Source organism: Hypomesus transpacificus, unplaced genomic scaffold (genome assembly GCF_021917145.1).
Source record: "Hypomesus transpacificus isolate Combined female unplaced genomic scaffold, fHypTra1 scaffold_275, whole genome shotgun sequence".
Taxonomy (NCBI): Eukaryota; Metazoa; Chordata; class Actinopteri; order Osmeriformes; family Osmeridae; genus Hypomesus; species Hypomesus transpacificus.
In genome coordinates this window covers 80,544-105,753 of record NW_025813802.1, presented here as the reverse complement: position 1 = coordinate 105,753, position 25,210 = coordinate 80,544, and the positions used below count along the sequence as shown (strand labels likewise).

The following is a 25,210-nucleotide window of genomic DNA, read 5'->3' as shown; positions in this document are numbered from 1 at the left end:
CAGAGGTGGAGGCGAGAAAATGTGTTCTTTTTGGCGGCCTGTCATCGGGTATTAGTAACAAAAAAAAGTCTGCAGAGTGGCAAACTGTCACCAGGGCCGTAAATGCTGTGGGTTCGGAGAACCGGACCATAGCAGACATAAAAAAAAATGGTCCGATATCAAACTGGAAATTAAGAGAAGAGTGGTGGCGCATCGTAACAGCGTGGCAGCTACAGGTGGGGGGGCGGGAGCATCTGCGCTCAAGAAAGGGTGGCTGCAATCATCGGCGACACACTTATAGCTGGAGTTCTGCCAGCAAGTGAGGGGGACTCAAACATTCATCCTGGTAAGTATGAAATACACCACGACTCACACATTTAAAGGCCAGTTACAAAAACAATTTCCGTCCAAATTACGTACAAGAAGTAGTCTGAACCAACTGATGTAGGCTAATTTCGTTTATTCCAGATAATGTCAAAACTGAGCTTGGCACGAGCGAGACCCAGGAGGAGGAGGGGGGGGGATACGGGGATCCATGTGTGGCCAACACCTCCACCGCAGGGGATGGAGCGCACACTGGATCGGCTGCACCACGGGCCTCCGCTTCCGAGGGACGCCAGACTGGTCGTGTTCTCACGGATGCTGTGCTGCAGTCACAAAATGAAAATGTGAAAACCATGAGGGAAATCGTGACAGAATTAAAACAAGTCAATGATGGTCTGACTAACATATGTGACGCAATAAAATAACTAAAAAAGTAAATGCGTCTTGTCTTACCTTTTTACATGCTTCGTATGAGCTCTGCAGTAACGCTGCTGCATTGGGCCATGCCAACACAATGCGACAAACTTTTTGTGGACTGTAAAGCAGCATGCCTTACAGCCCACAAAAGGGGGGGGGGGGGGGTGCAAGTGATAAACTCGCCCTGGGCGCACAATGTGCTAGGACCGCCATTGCCACCGGTCCTGTCCAGGCAACGCCAACGGCCTTTCAGCTGCCCTATGGTCCGCTCCACCACTGACCGAGCCCGAGTGTGTAGCCTACATCATTGTACCACTACTCTTGCTCATTCTGGGGGTTTGTGAGTGGGGTGAGGAGCCAGGTTTGCAAAGCGTAACCACGGTCACCTATACGGGTAGTATACATGAACCAATACACGCTAATTGCCTCATTTTACCGTAGCTTAATGATCATAAATTACATTTATGCTATTACCAATAAGCAAGTCATCCTGCACAGCCCCTGCTTGAAGTCTATTCCCCACACTGCTATTTCGCAGGATAAATGAATCATGGGTAGAGCTAGGCCACCGTGCCACAACATTTGTCCAACTAATTTGTGTATCACATATCATACATTAATAGAGTGGAAGTGTTTTCTGTTCACATACGCGAATTCGTGATCAGATGGTGCACTTATAGCAATGTGAGTGCAGTCGATGGCTCCGATTACATTTGTAAATCGGCTCATCGCTGCAAATTGCAGTTTAATGTTGGCCTGCTCACCGACAGTGAAGGGAAATGTTATATACCTGGGTGACATACGGATGAGACCGTTCCATACAGCTGGCATGGCGCGGCTCAGGGATGGCTGTGAAATTCCTGACCGGTCAGCCAGCTCTCGCTGGAAAGCTTCCGTTGCGAGGAAGCCCAGTGTGGTCAGTACTTGCAAGGGAATTACTTGACAGGTAATGCGTGGTTCCTTACTGTCTCACGTTCTAAAGCCGGCCCAAGCGCAGCACAGAGTTCCAACAGAATAGCCCTTGGCAACCTGAATTGACTCATAAGCCAGTCACCATCGTGGGCCAGCAAATCTGTTTGGTCCCTAAATACACGCTTTCTGCGGATTCTCCCATTTGCAATGTCTTCTAGCAATGCCAGGGCAGCCATTTCACATCAAGTGGGCTATCATCATCTTTTACACCTCCTTTTATAGGCCACACCCTATTTCCAACACCATGTTCACTTATTTACACATAATCCACGGGATCAATTGAGCATTACACGTTAGTGATTTTGCCCACCTGCACAGTTTTTTATCCTTGGGAGGTGGATCCGTGCGTCATGGATCGTTCGTTTGATACCCTCAAGTTTAACAAACGTTATTAAGTGGTGGCGAATTAAACAGTTGATCAAATTTCCCGTTTGGGTTTTGTCATTTTGATGTGAATCATCCACATCAATGATCAAACTTGTATTACCATGTAGCCTAATTATGTTTTTGAAAAACTAACGTTATATAGGCCCTACATATGACAGAAACTGTAGTAGAAACTTTATTTTGTAATGTTTGGTGAGTTTCGGCACTTTTCAGTTAGAATTTACCATGTTACAGAGCCGGACAAGACTTTGCGTACGGTCCGCACATTCTCACGTCTGCTCAAAAGTTTCTGTGAAGGCCTGCACATTTAGCCTGGCTCTGCCCTCCTACGTACTTCCGCTCAATTTGGATTTTGCTTCTGTAGTAGGTCTGGGAGTTTGACTTTTAAGTCGGTTTTCCGAAACACATTTTTTGTAGGTCCAATCAGTGAACAGAGGGGGTGGCTGAGAACGATGACGTTAATGTCATGCACTATTTTGAGTAGTTCAGTAATGGCGGCGGAGAAAGATGCGAGCGAAGCTATTCTGCGGTTATGGCAACGCTGCCAAATATCCATAAGTTAAAGCCGGAGCAAGAACATTCCTTGCTGTGTTTTGTTGGTAGCCATGAAGTTGTGGCCCTCCTTCCCACGGGGTTCGGGAAAAGTGTTATTTTCCAGCTACGGCAGCGCTAGCTCCGTTACAGTAGTGGTGAAGGAGTTGCCTAAGGTTATTGGCAAATCAGAGTGGCTCTGGGCAGATCCAATAGTTTTAAACTTCAACAGAGGACCCGCCTTCAAGGAAGTTAACGTTTGTCAATGGAGCGATCCCAGACCCTCTGTACAAATTATATGTACGAGGGTCTGGTTTGGACCAGGCTACTGCACATTCTCATGTCAAGTAAATCTTTAAACATCACAAAGTGTGCGTGAAAACCACGCACGCAACGTTTATACATGAGACCCCAGGCCATGGATGAGGCATGCAATTACATCATGGCAGACCAGTGTCAGGCCTGGATTTGCCATGCCCGCAGATTCTTTCAGAGATGTTTGTCAAATGAAAACGTCCATTGCGGTGTGGATGAAAACCTGTTGCCAAATCCACAAGACAGGGTTTATGGAAATGTATGAATGTAATCAATCCTTTTTGTTTTGCTTTGATTGTTTTTTGAGCCAGGTGAGGCACACGGCAGTACATGTTTCAAGTACTGTGGCATAGTTTTCTTTTGTAGTTAATTACCTAACACTTCTAAGGGAGATTTGAAATATGTGGAGTCAGATAGTTGAGCGGTGAGGGAGTCGGGCTAGTAATCAGAAGCTTGCCGGATCGATTCCTCAGAGTTATGTACTTAGAGTTGTGAGGCTTTACTTGCAATAATAGTACCAAAGCCAAAGCAATAACAAAAACAACTAAGCAAGGGTTTACAGTAACATCAATCTGATAGCTGATGCTTGTTCCAACTTAATATTACCTGTGTCATTTTAATTTGTCTGTGTCAATTGAATCTGTTTAACATTACCCCAAAAATCTGTCCTGAGGTGAAGAGGCCAGGTAGAACAAGAGATAGAACCAAAACCAGCAGGTCAAATGCATAGCTTTAATATAGATTCTTATTCCAGAAGAATTATCTCTTTATACAGCTGCATTTTTTCACATTGCAAGAAACAGAATTGCTCATTGTCGGATAGGGATTTACTTCGTAGCAGGTGTGTCATATTACTATGTACAGGTTGTGTTCATGTCTGTCAGAACTCTTGCAGAATAGTGGTTGTAAGGCCACTAGTTAAAAACAAAGGGTTAAATAGAGATTCTACTGAAGTGTACTAGAGGAGTGTTGGAAGATATAGGTGACAAGTCAGTCATATGGTCACTGTGAGGAGAGAGAACAGACAGAGGGAGAGAGAAAGACAGACAGTGAAAGAGATGTAGCAAGAGATAGAAAGAGAAGACAAGACAGACCCTGGTATCAGTTTACATGAAGCACCGCTGCCTGAATTGAGAGAACGTGTTTATGGCTGATTGGTTGGTTTGTGTGCTTTGTTCTGCCTAGTCATATAGTCAGAGGGTGTGAGATCTTCAGTCCTGCCTGTGCTTCGTACAGGCCTCTCACAGACTTCTGCTGGTGAGTAGATTGTGAAGTGACCAGGAAGTTGATCAGTTTCACACCAGTACAACAAAGTATGATATTATGTCATAAATATCATGATAGTTAGTTTAATTGTGTCATAATATGTAGACCTGTATATACTATTCCTATGAGAATAATCATATCTCTAAATGATTACACAAACAATCCTATAGTGATCTTTAGAGGGCTTTAGAGTATATTCAGTGCTGGATCAAGTCTGGTGTCTGGCCCCTTGAAGAACAGTTGTGAAACTGTGAAGCATGTGAAACTGCTCTGTGACTCAGTAACAAAAATAGTTTTTTTCAAACTATTGTCTTTTCTCTTGGAGATGCATGGCAGGTAACTACAGACGCCATGTTTTCTAATATGTGTTTACAAAGCAGGTCTTAAGATGCGGTCTTCAAGGAAGCTGGCCTGACCAGACAAGATCCAGAATTCAGGAGTTTCACATTATTCGTATTAGGTCAAGTAAAAGCCAGGAATATCCTCAACCATATTCTCTTCACTAGCACACACACCTGCCTAGGTCAGTCTCAGTATAAGTGTCTTCCTCATCCCACATAGCACTGCCTCATATCATAGAGGCGTGTTATTAAATCCCTGTCTTTTTGCTCATGTGGCTAAAAGTGCATACGAAGGACAGGAAAGGGTTGGTGTGGTGTTTGGGGGTGTGAGGCGTGGTGGTGAACAGCAGGGGGAGACAGAGCACAATCGACTCAGAATATTCCAAATGCAGATGTCCCATCTTCTTTAGTGGTTGTTTTCACTCTGGTGTTCCTGGGAGCTCCTCCCAGGGGGGTCGGTCACTCCTACTGTTTGCGACAATGTAACTTCAAACAATATCCAAAAGTCTCAAAGCTTACTGTCCTAATTGAACAATAATAACATGGCTTAGTTTTAAGCTTGGATAAAAGAGAGGGAAACAGAGGGGTGTGGCCGATCAGGCCAGCGCTTGCGTTTCGTCCTTTTTCAGTCTTCACTGACACAGCATTGAATAAAGCATGATTGTTCTGCAGAGGCAGGGTAGGCTAGTACACGGTTGGATGATGAAGAGGTAGAATGAAGATGTCCAGAAAACCTAGCCGGTTGTTTCAGATGGCTTTGATAGAGAGCTAGACTGAAGCTGTTAGTGGCTGTGATCCAGTAGGTTATAGAGGAGAAATAGCCCATGATGGTAATGTTTACACACAGACGTATAGTATTCACATCACATTGTTTTTTGTTGTTGTCCATTTACATAGTAAAACATTTGATTGATTGTTTCTTTTTTAAAGGTTGGTCATTGAGAAGAGTCCAGAGCTGGTAGCTCTGCAGACTATAGTAGACTTGAATTGAATAAAATATACTATAGTAGAGTATAGCAGAACAGAGCAGAGTAGAATGAAGTAGATTAATAGTACTCCATCTGGTTCTGAAGTGTATTATATTGCAACCAGGTGTGTGGAGTATACTGTATAGCTAGCTGGGTCTGTAGTACAATACAGCTAGCTGGGTCTGTTGCTTGTTATATTTTCTAATGGTCAGGTGTCAATTACCTGGACACCACTGTTACACAAACATATTTAGGTGTATCACAGGCTAACTGATCCTGGTTCTTTAAGAGCCTGGGGGCCTGCTAGATCCAGTCAGTTGGGAGCCTGGTGCGAAGCTGTGTTAGTCTGTTAATGACCAGTCAGCCATTCCCTCTCTGGCTGGAGTTGTGCTGTGGCCAATATGGCTGCTGCTGTCCTAATATATCTGTTATAATGTTCCATTGAAGTGCTAGGCTTCACTCGTCACTTTATCATTCCCATGTCGGGAATTTGGCTTAAAGTTTGTCATCTTCATCTCCCCAAACCTACTGCAAGGCACCTCCCTCACCTCCTCGGCTGTGGTCAGGGAGAGAGGCCTCATGTCTCTCCCTCCTCCCCCTGCTGCAGACTCTGCTCTCCCCCGCAGTGAGCGGACAGTGTGATTGGGCGAGCCGAGGTGTCTGTCAGACCGAGCCTCAGAACTTGTTCTGCTGAGTGAGCACTGAGCTCCTCTTCTCCTCCACGGACTCAGGCTCCTCCCCCTGACTCACCCTGCAGCCTCTAATGTCCTCCATCTGCAGCCCCTCCCCCTCTCCTCCAGGACTCTCCACAAGAGCCTCTGGAATCTTCTCCCTCGTTGCTGGTGTCAGAGCAGACGGCTCCTGTTTTTTCGTAGAGGACTTCAAGTCCATCCCTGAAAGGCCCTCGCCTTTAACAGGCTCCTCCCGCTGATCCATGCAAAGCTCCTTCTTCCCCCTGCTAAGCCCCTCCCTCCCCCCAGTAGACCCCTCCTCCTCCAGCTCCACCATGCGGAACACAGAGAACTCCCTGGTGCTGTCTGGGCTGGCCTTGACAATGGTCACACTGCCCACCAGGGGGGAAGAGGGGGAGGCAGGATAGCCATGGGACGGAGGCTGTCTGCCTGGAGGCATCCCAGAAGTATGGGGGAGTTTCCCAGACGTGAACGTGCCTACCCCTTCCTCCCCTGGACTTGGGGAGGCCAGGCCAACCAGATCCGAGGCCAGACTCACACCTTCGAGCCCCTGATCCACCCCGCTCCTTTGACCAGGCCTGGCCGCAGATCCACTCCCAGGGATGGGAGATCCAGGGCTGTATGAACCAGGGCTGGGGGAGCGTCTGTAGTCCTGGGCTCTGGAGCTGCTCCTGGCCTGGAGGTCTGGTTTTTCAGGGGTGATGGGGGTGAGGGAGGCTCTACTGAGACTGGGGGAGACTCTGGCCGAGGCCAGCTTGGTGTCCAGCTTTAGCCTGGGAGAGACAGGGGCAGATGTAGAGGAAAAGGCTGGAGCCGGGGGAGTGGCTGGGGTCGGGCTTAGGGTTGAAGCTAAGGATCGGTCAGAGGCAGAGGATGGGGAAGGGGCAGCAGCTGAGAAGGAGGCAGGGGCTGGAGAGGAAGTTGGGGCTGGGAAGGAGGCAGGGGCTGGAGAGGAGGCAGGGGCTGGGGAGGAGGCTGGTACTGGGGAGGAGGCTGAGGATTGGGGTATGCCTGGGGTCAGGCTGTGAGCAGAGGCTGAACTATGGGAAGGGAGTGACTGGGCAGGGGCAGAAGGTGAGGCAGGGGAGAGGCTGCGGGCAGAGGGAGGGCTGGGGGTTAGTAATCTGGGAGAGGTTTGGGTAGTACTGCCATGTCCTAAGGTAGGACTTAGGTTTGTGGGGCTAGGGGTTGAGGCTAGGGCAGGTGAGGGGCTAGGGGATGAAGCCAGTGCAGGTGTGGGGCTAGGGGATGAGGCCAAAGCAGGTGTGGGGCTATGGGTGGAGGTCAGGGCAGGTGTGAGGCTAGGGCTGGAGGCCAGGGCAGGTGTGGGGCTGAGTTTAGGAGCAGGACAAGGGGTAGAGGTCGGGGCCTGGGATGCGGTAGGACTAGAGGTCTGCTTGAGGAGATCTGCCTCCTCCAGGAGAGGGGGTGGGGGGACTTGGGTCGGGCTTAGGGTTGAGGCTAAGGATCGGTTAGAGGCAGAGGATGGGGAAGGGGCAGCAGCTGAGAAGGAGGCAGGGGCTGGAGAGGAAGTTGGGGCTGGGAAGGAGGCAGGGGCTGGACAGGAAGCAGGGGCTGGGGAGGAGGCTGGGACTGGGGAGGAGGCTGGGGATTGTGGTGTGCCTGGGGTCAGGCTGTGAGCAGAGGCTGAACTATGGGAAGGGAGTGACTTGGCAGAGGCAGGGGATGAGGCTGGGGCAGGAGGTGAGGCAGGGGAGAGGCTGCGAGCAGAGGGAGGGCTGGGGGCTAGTAATCTGGGAGAGGTTGGGGTGAGAGACAAGGATTGGGTAGTACTGCCATGGCCTAAGGTAGGACTTCGGTTTTTGGAGCTAGGGGTTGAGGCTAGTGTAGGTGTGGGGCTAGGGAATGAAGCCAGAGCAGGTGTGGGGCTACGGGTGGAGGCCAGGGCAGGTGTTGGACTAGGAATGGAGGCCAGGGCAGGTGTGGGGCTACGGGTGGAGGCCAGAGTAGGAGTGGGACTAGGCGTTGAGGCCAGGGCAGGAGTGGGACTAGGGGTGGAGGCCAGGGCAGGTGTGGGGCTAGGGGTGGAGGCCAGGGCAGGTGTGGGGCTAGGGGTGGAGGCCAGGGCAGGTGTGGGGCTAGGGGTGGAGGCCAGGGCAGGTGTGGGGCTGAGTTTAGGAGCAGGAGAAGAGGTCGGGGCCTGGGATGCTGTAGGACTAGAGGTCTGCTTGAGGAGATCTGCCTCCTCCAGGAGAGGGGGTGGGGGGACTCTGGTAGGGTATCGCTCCTCCTTCACCATAGGCTGTATGGTGACCTTTGCCCCCTGGGGGTCACTCGCCCTCCTTAGGGAGAACAGGGTTAGGCTCTTCTTTCTCTTCATGGCTGAAGGGACCACCCCATTGGTGGACTCTGGCTGCTTCATGTCCTTAAACATGTTCCTCAGGTTGTACCCCTCTTTCTGTTGGGGCTCCTCCCCCTTCTCACTGTCCTGGGCGTCTGATTGGTCCAGCTGGTCGCCTGAATCGGCGCTTTGCAGGTTGGTGGACCCCTGGAGGCTGGATTTCTTATCTGTGTGTATGACACGGAACCTGGAACAGGGAACACACACACAACAACAAAGATGTAACCTCTGACATTGTTGTGGCTTTGCTACCACATATTTCCTCCGGTAGTCTGGCCCGGTCCGATCCAGTTTGACCCACCTGCCTACTGAGAAGACCGTCTGTTCCCCAGGCCGGGCTTTGGGGCGTGGTGGCCGGCTGCGCTGCCGGGCCTTCTTGGAGCGCCCCTGGACACACAGGTGGCAGGAGTTGTGATCGCTGCCTGAGTGCACCGTGTGATGGTGGGAAGGGATGCCCCCCAGTGACTCCTTACGAAGCAGCCTGTAACCAAGCACTCCATCAGCTGTTTGAATAATTAATTCAATTGACCTGCCTGATTAAATTATGGTAAAAAAATTTATAAATATGTGACTCTTTATTTATGAGGACTGCAGATAATGATACGCCCTGAATGACCTTGTAACACCCAAGGGAAAATGTAAACGTTAACACGTCATGGCTGGTTTTACTCTCCCCCAGACAAACATGACTCAGCAAAACTGCCTCAGCCAGGCTCAGAACATCTTTATATGGCTGACACAGGCAGACATTTGAAAAAGCTGTATTTTGGCAGCTCTGCAGCCAGTGATAGAATACTGAGCCCCTCTGTGAAATGTTGGTCCCCATGGTGATCTGTCCCTCACTCTGACCCTCCGCCCCTCTGTCTGTCTGTCAGTCCCTCTGTCTGTCAGTCAGTCTATCCCTCTGTCAGTCTGTCCCTTTGTTTGCCCCCTCCTTCCGTCTTTCCCCATCCCCTCTGTACTGTCTCTCACCAGGTGTTTAATACAGTTGCTGATGTTGCAAGGTTGACTACATACATCAGCTGGTCCCAGGAGCTTTACACAGTCCAAGGCAATGCACACCCACACCCACACATGCAAACACACACACACAGAAACATACAGCTGAAAGGAAAATAACCACCCATATACAATCACTGTGACAGTGACAGACTTCTAGCAATAGCGCCAGCATTTAACCTCCAGTCCCTGACAGATGAAATACCAGAAGCGAACAGCACAAGACAACATTTCCTCAATAAGGCACGGCACCGCCAGACTTACAGTCACACCTGGCATTGTTCTGTCCTCCTCAGAAAGGGGACCCCACCCTAAACCTGTGGGATAACCGGTGCTGCAATACAGGCCTGCTGAATTTAGACTTTTCTTTTGTAAACACAAATAGTACAATACAAGAATCGAGACAAAGCCTCACTGTCTTACAGGAGGAGAGGGGACCAGGTTTCAGAATATACAGGACACATTACACCTTAACTACAACCAATGGTCATTCTCATGCTTCTACTGTAAATGCATGCCTTCTGGACTCACTATGGAGTGTGTAATTAGTGTTACACTTTAAGTGTTGTTTCTCACTAGCTCAACAGTACTGATTCTCCCCGTGTCCTGTACAGCCCCAGTCTCGACCTATCAGACTCACTAAACAGTTCCATTCAGCCCGCTCATGTCCAAAGACACTTATCATTGACTTGAGCTGTTTGTTATCGTTCCTCATTTTTTAAAATCACATTTATTTTAAACAGAATACCAGTCACAATATCATAACGCTATTGAGTATCCTGCTGTACCGTATCCTAACCTGACAGGTACCTGGGGTCATGTCGTTCACAGACGTTCTGGTTACCCAGCATCTCCTTGAAGGCCTCCATGTTTGCTAGAAGGTGAGAGAGAAATAATACAAGCGTGAGAGAGAGTGCAATAGAGATAGAATGACAGAAAGAAAGAGAGGCCATATTTCCATTTATCCAACCTCTGTGCTAAGGTGAGGGACCTGAAGGCTTCGGTTGCGAGGATGTCTGACTGTTACCTTCATTCTCTATGATGCACTTGAGAATCTGCTCCACAGTGTCCTGGTTATCCTCCTCATCATCTGAAACGAGAGAGAGAGAAACAGAGAGAGAAAAAGAGAGAGAGAACAAGGAGAGAGAGAGCGAGAGAGAGCGACAGAGAGCGAGAGAGAGCGAGAGAGAGAGAGAGAGAGAGAGAGAGAGAGAGAGAGAGAGGGGAGAGAAAAAGAATCAGAGCTGGATCTCTTTGGAGGCACCACACTTTGTGCAACATCGGGGTGACCTTCCCCGTCTGTCTTGGTAGCAGCTAGCAAGAGGGTTCAATTCCAAGGTCTCCAGTAGGGCACAATGATTTCGGAAAATACGCTAACTGCGATTATTTTGACTAATATTGCAATTGCGATGTAATGTGCGATTAATATATGATTTATTATTAATAAATATAGATATATACTACTGATCTCCAATCAGCAACATAACACACAAAGTTCCGAAAAATTAAGGACAACATACCCGCCTGTACCTCTTCGAAAATATTTTGGTGAATCAAAGCTAAACGTCGTAGGCTAATAACCTGTGCGTTGCACTTTCTTATTAACTAAAGCTAGCTACCGTTTTGGAAAAGAAAAAAAACTTGCGCTGTGGGGGCCGTCAGAAATATTTAGAACTCACGCATCACTGCGTGACACACTGTCTAAACATTTCTGATCCAGTCAGTAGACTAATAGAAACATAATGGCACTGAGAGCCATAGTGATCCTACTGTAGGCCTATGTGTATCACCGAGGGGCATCATATCTTTCGTGATGAACGCTGTTACGGCTTGTATTTCGTATATGAATATGGAGTTAGGCTTTGAAACATTTCGATCAGTGATCTTGTTGGGTGTTTTTTGGCTTATCTGACACACTGGTGTTCAGCATTTTAGCAATGCGTCATACATTACATTTTACTTTATTGTGCAGGTTGGGATGTACTGTCATTTGGCAGACACTCTTATCCAGAGCGACTTACAGTAAGTACAGGGACATTTTCCCCGAGGCAAGTAGGGTGAAGTGCCTTACCCGAGGACACAACTTAATTTAGCACGGCTGGGAATCGAACCAGCAACCTTCTGATTACTAGCCCGATTCCCTAACCACTCAGCCACCTGACTCCCATACATTGCTTTGTGGTGTTTTTTTAGGGCTGAATTAGGTTGGTGATGTTGCCCCGTGAAGTAGCAACGTTAGCCAGGCAGGTTTTGCACCATACTTCACACTGCGCAGCATATTTTTTAAAGGCTAATTTGTCCCTGTAAGTGTCTGTAGTGTCAGGTTCTGTCGAGCCTGAGGCCATCGTACAGGTCAAGGTAAAGTGTAACGTGCACCAAAGCAAAATCGCAGCCTTTGCGATTACAAAATCTAGTTTTGTCACATCGCGATATAATCGCGAATGCAATTCATCGTTCAGCCCTAGTCTCCAGGGACAAGAGTCCCCCTCAACTGTGTGAATGGGATCTATCATGGAAACCTGGGATACTGTATCTCTGCTTATAGATGCTCCAGTGTGAGCTTCTACTGTACTCATATTAGCCTGTTTACCGTACAATTAACTTTGACCTACTTTACTCTGATATTATTATATGCCTACCATCCCTCTACCTCCTACCGCCATGCAAGCTTATCCTTCATCTTAGGCTGTGTAATATTTTTTGTTCTGTTCCATTCAGTCTAAACCCTACTGTTAATGAGCATTGGAATCTTCCCTTCCATGTTAGCTCATATAAACTCAAGCTAACTTTATCCTAACAGCCTTCCAGTTCAAAATAATTTCAACTTTCTATTCAGTTCAGTGTAACTGTTACTGTCGTGCTAGCCTGTGTAATATTAACACTGGCTAGGGCTAACCTCACAGCTCCTTCTATTGCATTGTTGTATATTTTATTGTACTGTATGTGACCCTTACCATCACTGGCCAAAGGAAGCTTGTCATTAGCCTCCATGTTAGCCAGTATGATAAGCCAATGCTAACCTTACAGCAAATTCTATTCTGCTTTGTTGTTTCTCCCCTCAGCATGATCCCCCCGTACCGTCGTTAGGCAGAGGTAGCTTCTCCTCCACGTCCTCCTCCTCGTCCTCCTCCCCACCAGCGCGACAGCGGTAACCCTTCTTCTTCAGCAGGTGGCACACCAGGAAGCCCAGCAGCCCCGTGCCAAAGAAGAGGAAGACCAGGAGGAAGATTATGTAGGGCGGGGGGGGCTCCCCAACCACGGACGCGTCCAGGTCTGTCATCGCTCAGCCTCGACTGTTCACTCGCTCCGCTCGGCTGCCAACTGTACCACCGCGGCCGCTCTGGTGATTGGCACAGATGCACACACAGACACAAGCAGGGAGAGGGGGGGGGCACACAGTGAGGAGGGGTAAGGCTAGTTGGAACTTATCTTTGGGGGCTGCCCCCCCTCCTTATCAGGGTAGAAATGACGGCCTGCTGTTCTCAGCATGGTCGGTGTGTGCATGTGTGAGCCTACTGGGTTGTCTGTACATCAGAGCTGTTGTCAGGAGAGATAAGCCAGCTCTCAACCCCTTCTACACTAGTGCGCCCTATGAGACAGTTTATCTGCCCCAGCAGACGCACATGCACACGCACACACACGCACACACACAGCTTAGAAGGGGAACATTCAAAATGTGAATGGTTGAGAAAATGTGTTCTTTCTGAACCATTACTGTTTAAGCACTATGGTCTATGCACCCTTAAAACAAACACACACACTTGGAGTTCCCCTGCAACTGCAAAAACATTTCCTGTGTCTTTTGGGAAGAAAAAACTGCCGTTCTCATGCCCCTCTGTCTCCTATCACAGGACGCTATGTTTATAGTACTGTGTGTGTAAGTGTGTGTATGTTTCTGTGTGTTCGGGAAGGTTTCGGAAGCATAAGGCAGCCTTCCTAGACTCTGTCGGTGAACTCTCTCTCTGCATTCCTGATAAAGCCATTATTAGTGTCACTCTGCAGTGCACAGATCCAGTCACACACACATTCACGCATCATCTGACTGAGAAGGAATGTGTGTGTGTGAGAGAGATGAACTGAAATGTGACTCAGCACTATTGTGACCTCCAACAGGACAGCACACATTCTGATGATGACAGTCATGCGTGTGCAAGGGTTTGTGCGTGTGGTGTTTTCCAGCCTATCAAGCAGTCCAGAAAGTACATTGACTAAGTAGGGAATTATCAGAAAGTGTTCTTTCTTTGTATCTCTCTCTCTGTGCTACCCTGTTTTCTAATAATAGGCAGGCTATTCAATTTAAATTTGTTATTGATTTTATACTGTATGCCATGCCTGCCAGAAGTTATCAATAACTGGCTCATTTCCCTTTACCTCTTGTGTGTCTATGTCTCTATGTGAATTTGTGTGAGGGTGTGGGTGAGATGATGAGCTTAGATGGAACTGATATTTGATATGATATATAACCAATTATGGCTTAAATTAGCCATTTAGGGATTCATATATTTTGGGATTTAGAAGTGTAACTACATTAGTGTCTTGTTCAACACCCTGTGCATGTCTAGCAGTGCTTCCCTGTCCTTCATTCTTGTTCTACAGCAAATTAAACGTACCTAGATGCTCCTACAGAACAGAAACTTCCTCCAATCTGCATTATTTGTTCGTCGCCTTGGATAAAAGTGTCTTACATGAACACATGGTAACGTTATCTCCTGACTTGTCAACATCCTGAGGATGTGACAAGTGTGTGTCACCTTAAGTTCAACACTGTGTGACTCCAGGAGTCACCTTAGACTGGGTACACCAGGTGCTACACCTGCTGGGTGCCTCACGCATGGACACTGAGGATGGTCCAGCACGCTGTGGTGCAGTCCGAGTGACACATTCTGCGGTAACCACAGCACTTAACCAATCTCCAACTAAAGAATGGTATCCCCCATTTACACTGTCATGTTTCATCATTACATGTATAGACTTCATCTACTCTGCTATTTTGCTTCACGAGGATAATACCTTTCAAAACAAGTAGTGTTTAACAAGTATTTAAATTGTGTTTTTTTGTTGAAGGTTAGCATTGCTACAAAAACTTACTGCCTCTGACATCGGCCTTCTAGTCAAATGGGGTAGCCTTGAGGACAATCACGATGATCATCCCGCACAACACAACTCCCATCCAGACCAAGTTTTAATTATACACCACCCTGGCAGCGCCCCGCCCGTTGCAATGACGACACATCTGCCCTTGGCAGTCACAACTGTCCTCGAGAAGCGGCTCACACACACAAATTACAGCATCTTAACGTCGATTAGTCTCCCATTACGATACAATCTTACCGAGAATATGAACATGGTCTAAAATAACAGGATGCACAACCGTGAATAACCCGGCACACTGCATTATTGATCATTTCCGTTACCGCATGCACCAAATGAGAAATGAAGAGACAAATCATCATTAAAATACGACAACAATTATACCGTTAAAATGCATATTTCACTGCAAAGAAACACGTCATCATAATTGTTTTGCTGCTTCATCTTTCTCCATGTTTAGCTACAATGCTTTCTTAACCCAATCTCTAGATTAAGCACTCCCTAGATCACAGTAAAACGCGGCAAAACCCCGTTTAGCCTACTCACTTGTTTTTCAGAATCATTAGTGTCCGTTGGTACCGGTGGATGCTTTACCAGTTGGTCGATGTTCTCCGGTAGGCCAAGGATAATGAGGCGCTTGTTTTTGTGCGGTGTAACCTGAGCAATGCTGCTCTGCGAAGTTGCCTATCTATACAGCGTGCAGAAGAACCTGCAAGTTATTTAAAGGGAAAATGGCCAAGACAGGTCCACAGACTCCACAATAAAGTAGCCACGGCTCTATGCATTATTGTTATGAAAAAAGACCATAGCCCGAGCATACCCTCTGATTTCTGTAATAATTGGAATGTTATTTATTCATTTTTGGGGGAAGTAAATAGACTTCTTTCTTAGAAGTCCAACAGTTTTAACTTTATGTTATATGAGAAGATACACTTTTTTTTTTTTACTATTAAACTGTCTTGTTTTTTAGGTCGTATTTAAAATACGATATGATTTAAGCCAAAATCATTGAAATAATGAAATAATAATGAAACGTGAAATATATTGTTAGTCATGCTGAGCGACTATAAATTAATGTATACCAAGCAGAGTGCCACAAATTCACCCTCTACGTTGCCAGATGACCTGCAATGGAAGTCTGTGCTGGATCTCTACAAAAAACATATTATTTCATCCCCATTTTAGTCAGTCACGTTTGTTTACAATTGACCCTTGTTACTTCAAAACTCAGCATTTATCAGTAAAGACATTTGAGTTATGGTAGGCTATTGTAGTGTTAATAAAAAGACTGATATTCTCTTTAATTTATTTTGATGTCAACTCGATCATGCTCTATGCTAGTTTCTCTCTCCCGTAGTAGGTGTGTCCTAACTGTACCAGAACTACCTAGTTAATCTACTCAAGTTATTCTGAAGTCATTAATGGGATGTTTATGATGTTATTCCAATAGTACCTGTTGCCACTGGAGGGCGCTCCAGGCTGATTGTGTTGAACTGATGTTGCCAAGCAATAAAGAAGTAAACTCCAAAATACTGCTAGATACGCCCATACTTTCGACAGACCCTCCAATCATCAAGCAGAAGCCCGGCATCCAGACCAGCCCACTCCTCTATTCACCCCCAGAGACGCTGAGCGTCCGTGGGCAGGACATAATCGCAGCATTTATCCAATGACCGTATAGTTTCGAAGCACTGAAAACAACTGTTCAAAGCAGCCCCATTGACGGCATGCTTCAACAGGGAAATGCAGTGTGATGGTGTGACACTGTGAATCCGGAAAAATCATTGATTCATTCATTAAACTAACACTTTCATAGAGTAAAAAACTATAAAGAAAATAAGGTATAAACTGGCCTCTTTGTTGTTCTGTTTTTTTTTATCTTCTGCTGTGCTTTCATATGCTTTATCTGGTGTATTTAGACTGATATCAAGTGAATATCATGTAATTTCCCCAGACAGGTCTTTCCAAGTCCCAGGAGTGCGAAAGGTAAAATTCCAAACAATTCTTCAACAAATATTGACACAATGATCCGTCTTCTTCAGAACTACTAAGTAATGTTTCTTTAAAATACAGATTCCGTTTCAAGGTGTGTTAAGAACAATCTGCATAAACCGGCCTCAAGAGGTCCTCTTATTAAAACGATAACAAACCCGTTTTTACCAACACATGGAAGAAAAAAAACAAGGAAACTCTAAAGGGCTGCAGAGTTTAACAAAATGTGATATTGATGGTACAAATGTGTGCTTCAAAACATAAAAATGTCAGCCAGGTTTCTACCCAGTGTTACACAGTTTCCCTTCCATCATTACGGGCTAGAGTATCTTGTGTCCTGTCATGTTGGACTGTTATCTGGTGTTACTGCATGTGCTGTCCCAGTCGGTGTAGGCCAGTAGTTCTTCCAGCTGTGGGTCATACAAGTTCTCTCAGGTGGCGACTGCTGGGACAGCTTGGCCCCAGACATCATTGCTTTAAAAAAACAATTTTTTAATTGTGCTTCTCTCCTGTGTGGATCCTGATGTGAAGTCTGGCACCACCAGCCTGGCTAAAAGTTTTCCCACAGAGGTTACAGCTGTAGGGCTTCTCTCCTGTGTGGATTTTGCTGTGAGCTCTAAAGTTGGCAACATGGTAAAGGTTTTACCACAGAGGTCACAGATGTAGGGCTTCTCCAGAGTGGATTATCGTGTGGTGCTTAAGGTGCCTGGATGAGGAAAGGCTCTTCCCGCAGGTTTCACAGTGATGTGTCACCATAACTCAGGTATCTTTTTGTTCTCTGTCTTGTCTCTCAGGGTCCTGTCTGGTATCTGGGAGCTTGTTTATCTCTGGTTACTGCTCTCTATGGTTGAGTCTCTCTGGAGCCTTCAAATTGTCTCCTCTGTCTAGTCGCCCAAGATCAGGTATGATTGGCCATTAGGAGATCTGAAAAAAACAGTTCCAAGTTACGGTTATTTACAATCGCTAAGACACTTTTTTCAATACTTCTAACAGGTTTCCTCAACTCTTAACGCGCCAACACACCTACGACACACAATTGGCAAAACTTCATGCTCAAAATCACACAATGTAAACTAAAGTCAAACACTAATTGTCATAACACAAAAATACACTAAACATGACACCAAATCTACCAAAACACTAACACACGTTCTCTTGCAACAGGAACATTTAATCATTCATATCACAATGTCATAAAAAACACTAACATCAGATGGAATTACAGAAACTGCATTATTTTATACGTGTCAGGTCTCACAGTATATAGATGTTTGCAATGCATTTTCTTTTGAAGCCTCTCTAAATGTGTTGTTGGGTTTAGTAAATGCATGCATTTTGTAACATCATGCAACAAAAAATTATTACCCATCTCAGAGTAGCATTATAGAATGTATGGATACTGTATTGAAAAGAAGAAGACAGAAACATAATTGCAGCAGTAAAGTCTTCATTTGCAACAGGACATTACTAAAAGAAATATGCAATATAGCTTCCATTTACAGTTTTACCCTAGCTCTGGCCCTTGTCCGAGCGCCACCACACATTCTAACTCCTCTCCCGCTCCCTTGTCCCACTCCTCTCCCTTGTCCTGGTACTTGTCTCCCTCTCCCTTGTGCAGGCATTACAGTATTCTTACTTTCTTCGTGTATATTACTGTATATCTATATTGTTCTTTTTCCACACAAGATCAGCCCAAAGAGGTCCTGTTTACTGTCTATACCATATGGTCATGCAATTGAAAGAACCTCAACACCTGAGTGTTTCCTAGTTGGGAATCAGCTGTGATTTACAGTATTTGCATAACTTCAGCTGTTTACTTTGACTTGAGCCAATAATTTAGGTTTTGAACATGATGTTATCTGTTTTGCTGACAGTGTGAAAGCATTGTTAAATTGGGCAGTAAACTTCGATTGTTTTGATCTTGGTTGAGCTTGTGTGTGAAAGAAGTTCAAGCATTTAAAATTTGAGTTTACTCTATGCATTTTGTGTCAAAGCAACAATAAATTTGTTAATTGTACAGCCTACACAGATGGATGTTGTGCTAACTGTGTTAAGAGTTTAGGAAACTAGTATTGACAAAACTGTCGTAGCGATTGTAAAAACTGATATCTCTATCATATCTCTAATAAGACTAGATTTATTTTGTCTTGAGAAACATTCACTCTGTTATTAACTGCATCTCCAGCAAACTACTTCTCTTTATACTAATACGTTTTTCTTTTACAAAATAATGACATAAGCTATATGATTACACAATTAGCATTAAATGCAAATTAACAATACATATACAGTGGATTGCAATTACAAAGTTTTAAATCCCCAAATGAATAATACAGTATAGCTTACTCTATTGTGTTAGTCTCCATTTTATATTTGAGAGCACAGACAAAACAGGAGTTCTTACTTTGAGATACACAACACTGTCTGGTGACCGCTGCATCTAAAATAGCATTACATTAATTGTGATTGTATCAATCACATAATACAAACATATCTCCATTAACAACCTCTAAATAATATAATGATGATGTCTATTACCCAATCATAAAAAGCCTATCTACTAACTACATGATCAAAAGTACTATTACAAAAGCAGAGGTTAAAATGTGAGATGCTTTGGATACGACTTCCCCCTACTGGCACCAGTCAGTAATGCCACTCCCCCCCCCCCCCCCCCCCCCCCCCCCCTCACCATTCCCCCCCACCACCACCTCCTACTCAGACGTCGCTGAATGATGACGTAAATTTTACTTGGTGTTTACAATGGCGGCTAAATGCTAAATGAAATAAGAAAGCAGGAATTTTTTTATAGTACCAAAAACCTAGCTTGTGGATGAACATTGTCCTTACCTACTTTTGCGATGAGTAATAGAACAGCTTATTTCTATGACCCGGACGTGGGAAACTTTCATTATGGTATGATTGGTTTCAAAATGAGAACGAATAAGTCTAAGCAAGCTAGTGCAAGCCGACTAACGTGTTAGCAATAGAGCTGGTAGCGTACACTGTAACCAGTTTCTAGTTTTCTAGACAACACTACGTATTTATTATTCGTCAATATTTTATTAAGCCTATTAGTCGACGAGCTTCCTTGCAGAGGACAGTCACTCGGCAATCAATAGCATAGAACTGCTGCGCAGAAGCAAATCATTGATATTCTATGTTCTAATGTGCTCTCAGTGGTTGCTAGCTTTCTCACTGATTATCATTGGAGCATAATAATCACTAGTCACTTAAACTTGGCATGTCTAGTTGTGTGACATTTCCAGGTTTCAGATACAAGTTCATTCTTATCATCCAGGTGCGGGTCACCCAATGAAGCCCCACCGTCTGTCCCTGACGCACAGCCTCGTCCTCCACTATGGTCTCTACAAGAAGATGATGGTGAGATTTTACATCTGGAAGTGCCTTGATACCTCCAGTGTTATGCTCTTGCATGTACCATGCATGATTTAACTTTGATTTAGTAATAGGTGCTAAATACTCCTGGAAGCTTCAGTCTTGTCATCCATTTTGGTGTGTGTTTGTGTGTGTGTGTGTGCACGCCCCAGGTATTCAAGCCGTACAAGGCCTCCCAACATGACATGTGTCGATTCCATTCAGAAGACTACATAGACTTCCTGCAGAAGGTCAGCCCTAACAACATGCAAGGGTTCACTAAGAGCCTCAACACCTTCAATGTTGGGGACGATTGGTGAGAATACTATTAATTATATTAGATCTGCTACTCTACTGTGCTCTGCTGTTACGTATCATTATTGTAAGGTGGTGAGTAGATGGGTTGGACAAATCAATCAATTCCTTTATTCCTTTTTGAGGGAGGAGAATATGGAGTAGTCTGTTTGGATGAAATGGGAAATTGTTTCTATTTTCCGATGGGTTGAATATGTTTGCAGTGCTCTGCATTTCAAACAATGACCATTTTCAACCATACAGACTTATTTAAAAATAAATAAATGAAATTGATGTTTTCCCACCCATCTACACAGCACCCTATATATATATATATATATATATATATATATATATATATATAAAAATAAACTTTTAATTTGTCGGGACCCTTCAGCATCATACCTAAATGTGTCCTTTAACTGTCTCTCTCCAAATTCTTCAAACACTTTGCATTCAATGTGTCTCTATGAGAAATCAAATGTGGATCAATCTCTGCTCTTAATTACTCTTTGCTTGTATGATACACTTTCCCAGAGTTAACTGACCAAATAACAGCAAGTTATCAAGGCTCTTGGGCAGCAGACTAGCTTGAAACTATGATATAGCTTTTACTAAACATTGTGCTAGCTATGATGGACTGCTATAGCAGTTAATTGTGCTGACAAATGTACCTATTAATCTCTGTAGGAAAATGACTGTCTGTACATTGTGTACTGACAGTCAACATGAGTTGAAAAAGATTGCTATGTAGTATGTTAATGTGTATTGTTGGGACATGTGTTCCTATAAGGTTACATGCTTGTTTTATGTTAACATGCCTGTCTGTTGGTCAGTCCTGTGTTCCCAGGTCTGTTTGAGTTCTGCTCCAGATACACCGGAGCTTCTTTGCAAGGGGCCACTCAGCTCAACCACAAGGTAACACACACACACACGTATAGTGTATGTCGGCCTTCAGGGGTGATTGTTATCTAGTCTGAAGGTCCGGCAGAGTTTATCTGCTGTCCTGCCAGGGCTAGGGTAACCATCTCAGTTGTAGTTGTAATGTGTGTGTGTGTTGTCCTACAGATATGTGACATAGCCATTAACTGGGCCGGAGGACTCCACCACGCCAAGAAGTTTGAGGTGAAAAACATTTACGTCTTATCCATGGCTATGGAAGTGTTAAGGTAACCGGCCGTGTTACCGGAGATGTAACTTGTGATGACCGACCACGTTTTGTGTTTCCGTAGGCCTCGGGGTTCTGCTATGTGAACGACATTGTCATCAGCATACTGGAGCTGCTCAAGTATGTCACCGACACACACAAACACAAAGACCACCTCTTGTTCTATCTAGCTCCTCCAACTAGAACATATCTCCTGCGTTTCTCTTCCATCACCTCTAACTACGAAGCCACACAGATGGCACATAGTCTTCAAGAGCTGTACCTGTTAGTGTCCTTGTTACATTGTCCCTGTTACATTGTCCCTGATACAATGACTCCATAGCAATAATCCTGTTACGATGTCCATGTTACATTGTCCGTGCTACACTGTCCCTGTTACAGTGACCCCATCACAATGGCCATGTGACAATGCCCCAATTACAATTTCCTTGTTAGAATTACCTTTTACAGTCACCCTGTTACAGGGTCCCTGTATATATAGTTAGCCTTCAGATGGTATAGGACTTCCTCCTCACGTGTACCTGTTTCCATAGATACCACCCTCGGGTACTGTACATAGACATAGATATTCACCACGGCGACGGGGTACAGGAGGCCTTCTACCTGACAGACCGAGTCATGACCGTATCCTTCCACAAGTACGGGAACTACTTCTTTCCAGGGACAGGTAAGAACTGTTTGTTTGACATCATGCCAGGATAGCATGTAAGTCTGTTTATGTTGACCCTCTCCTCAACGTGTGTGTGTGTGTGTGTGTGTGTGTGTGTGTGTGTGTGTGTGTGTGTGTGTGTGTGTGTGTGTGAACTCCACCAGGTGACATGTATGAGGTAGGGGCAGAGAGCGGGCGGTACTACTGTCTGAACGTTCCTCTGAGGGATGGCATCGATGACCAGAGTAAGTCTACTTCCTGCCTGCTATCTGGTTGGCCAAGCAGGAAGCTGACACTGTCAGTATGGCCAATGAGATGTGAAATAGGTTGTGTTACATCAAAAGACATTCAGGTTGTTTGGACTGTATTCCTAATTCAGCCTGAATTTATTATGTGTTGCTAGGTTACAGACAGCTATTCCAGCCGGTCATAAAACAGGTGGTGGATTTCTACCAGCCTACCTGCATCGTTCTACAGGTGGGTCCTGACTCCTCTCTCTCTCTCTCTCTCTGTCTCTCTCTCTCTCTCTCTCTCTCTCTCTCTCTCTCTCACTCACTCACTCACTCACTCACTCACTCACTCACTCACTCACTCACTCACTCACTCACTCACTCACACACACACACACACACACACACACACACACACACACACACACACACACACACACACACACACACACACACACACACACACACACACTAACTCCTGTCTCAAACACACACACACACTAATTCCTGTCCGGAACACACGCACACACACCTTGGCTTACTGACCCTGTAGTATAAGTCTGTGTGGAGTGTATGGGTGTTCAGTAACAGTGTGGCTGTACCCTCAAACTCCTGTTGTCCACAGTGTGGAGCTGACTCCCTGGGCTGTGACAGGCTGGGCTGCTTCAACCTCAGCATACGAGGACACGGGTAAGAGACGCCCTCACATCAGGCCTGCGCTGGGTCTAAAAGCTCATAAGACATGTATCTATATGTGCTTACATTTCCAGGGCAATGCTTCATTTTATAGCATCAAATTGTTTTTTTGACAGTGGCCTCCTGTCTCTCTGTGCATATGTCTGTACAGTACAGCCATTCTTTTTTCCAACATACGTTCAATTATTGCATTTGAATTTGAACTCGGGACGTTGAGCTGTTTTTAACATGAACTCATACTACCCCCCCAGTGGTGGAGAGAAGATGAACGTGAGGGGAACGTGAGGGAAGCTGATTGTATAATGTTGTGTTCCTGTGTGCGCGTGTCCTGCAGGGACTGCGTGGAGTTTGTGAAGAGCTTCAAGATCCCTCTGCTGGTGCTGGGAGGTGGGGGCTACACCGTGAGAAATGTGGCGCGGTGTTGGTGAGTGGGGCCTCTGGGTCAAAGCGGGGGTGTGTGTGTGATGTGTGATGTGTTTGCGGGGGGGGGGGGGGGCTGCGTCCAGACAGAAAGTGATGATATCTCTGGGGCTTCCAGGACCTATGAGACGTCTCTGCTGGTAGACGAGCCCATAAGTGATGAGCTCCCATATAGTGGTGAGTCCTCCACACGTACACACACACACAGATGACCCATGCCCTCTATGAACACTTGTTCTAACTTTCGAATGCGGTCTTGATCCAAACCTTAAACCCTCCCTCCCCCCTTCCAGAGTATTTTGAGTACTTCGCTCCAGACTTCACGCTCCACCCGGACGTCAGCACCAGGATAGAGAACCAGAACTCCAGACAGGTACCGTCACCTAGGCAACCCCGTTAACCTTGCTGCCCGCATATAACAAAGAATCCAACAGCAACATCAGACTATACGGCGGAGGCGACCAACAGCGCTCTGTGTGTGTGTGTGTGTGTGTGTGTAGTACCTGGAGCAGATTCGTCAGACAGTGTCGGAGAACCTGAAGATGTTAAACCACGCCCCTAGCGTCCAGATCCACGACGTGCCGTCCGACCTGCTGAACTATGAACGTGCGGAGGAGGGAGACCCTGACGAGAGAGGCTCAGAGGACAACTACTCTAGGTGAACACACACACACACACCAGGTTTACAACTACTCTAGGTGAACACACACACACCAGGTTTACAACTACTCTAGGTGAACACACACACACCAGGTTTACAACTACTCTAGGTGAACACACAGACACACAGGTGTTGTGGTGTGGTATTCAGTCTTGGAACTCATAAATGATGTTATTACCTTAGGCCGGAAGCCTCCAACGAGTTCTACGACGGTGACCATGACAACGACAAAGAGAGCGACGTGGAGATTTGAGGGAGCAGACCTTATCTCCCCCTCCTTTCTCTTCTGACTGGGACTCTATCCATCCACCCATCCATCCATTCATCAGTTGTTCCACCAGCTTTACTGAGGGACTTAATGGACTGGATCCAAAGTCAGAAAACTCTTTTTCACCATCGCTCTCTTTTTCCTTTTGTAACTGTTTATGTTCATATGTACTCTTTTATATGTGTAGAGGACAGAACCAGAGCAGATCTGAGTCGGCACTTCATCATTGTCAGATTGCTGAGTCACTGTGAAGGACCCTAACCCTGGTACAGATACTACCAGAGCAACAGCTCAGCCACGCAACATGGTCAAACACCCCAGATCTAATACGGGGATGTTCTCCATCCCAGCCCCCGTGTTCCTATCGCAGATCCGTTGATGGTCGTAGAGGTGTTGACAGTTTCCAGGTGTTAGGCTGTTCTCCGGGCAGCACTTATCTGTTTGCTGTCAGACTGCCAACACACACAGGGCTGTCCTCAAACAAGCCAGGAAAAAAAAAGATCTAATGTTTTGATGAAGTCTTGTCAACTTTTTTTGTTTTTTTTAAATAAAGGAATTAACCAACGGATGTGTTTGTGGTGCTCCCTAAATGAAAGGCTGCCCTCAGCGAGTCACATAAATAGCGATTATTTGGCTGTGTTCAATACTCAACTTAAATCACATGTAGGATTATATTCATCAATGCAAACAATTGAATATGTATTTTTTAAATTTTAGTTACTTAAGGTAATTACTTAAATCAAGATTGATGTTGACAAATAATGTATATACACCTACTGTAGATAGCAGTATTGTATGTTCCTATTAGAG

The 25,210-nt window shown here is 45.7% G+C and overlaps 2 protein-coding genes across 2 annotated transcripts; one reads left to right on the top strand and one right to left on the bottom strand.

Moving 5' to 3' along the window:
* Positions 1-3,643: 3,643 nt before the first annotated feature.
* On the bottom strand, positions 3,644-15,343 carry rell2 (RELT like 2). The gene is made up of 6 exons (XM_047015128.1): positions 15,191-15,343; positions 12,632-12,893; positions 10,581-10,643; positions 10,364-10,427; positions 8,856-9,035; positions 3,644-8,741 (listed from the first exon to the last, which is right to left on the bottom strand). Exons 2-6 carry the CDS (start codon positions 12,831-12,833, stop codon positions 6,176-6,178), a joined length of 3,075 nt encoding a protein of 1,024 aa, XP_046871084.1. The 5' UTR covers positions 12,834-12,893; positions 15,191-15,343; the 3' UTR covers positions 3,644-6,175.
* Positions 15,344-19,369: 4,026 nt separating this feature from the next.
* Positions 19,370-24,968, top strand: hdac3 (histone deacetylase 3). Its single transcript, XM_047015127.1, has 15 exons — positions 19,370-19,552; positions 19,938-20,020; positions 20,188-20,330; positions 21,145-21,226; positions 21,377-21,433; positions 21,541-21,596; positions 22,010-22,143; positions 22,290-22,370; positions 22,529-22,602; positions 22,981-23,045; positions 23,386-23,475; positions 23,590-23,648; positions 23,765-23,844; positions 23,972-24,129; positions 24,316-24,968. Exons 1-15 carry the CDS (start codon positions 19,498-19,500, stop codon positions 24,383-24,385), a joined length of 1,287 nt encoding a protein of 428 aa, XP_046871083.1. The 5' UTR covers positions 19,370-19,497; the 3' UTR covers positions 24,386-24,968.
* The last annotated feature ends 242 nt before the right edge of the window (positions 24,969-25,210 follow it).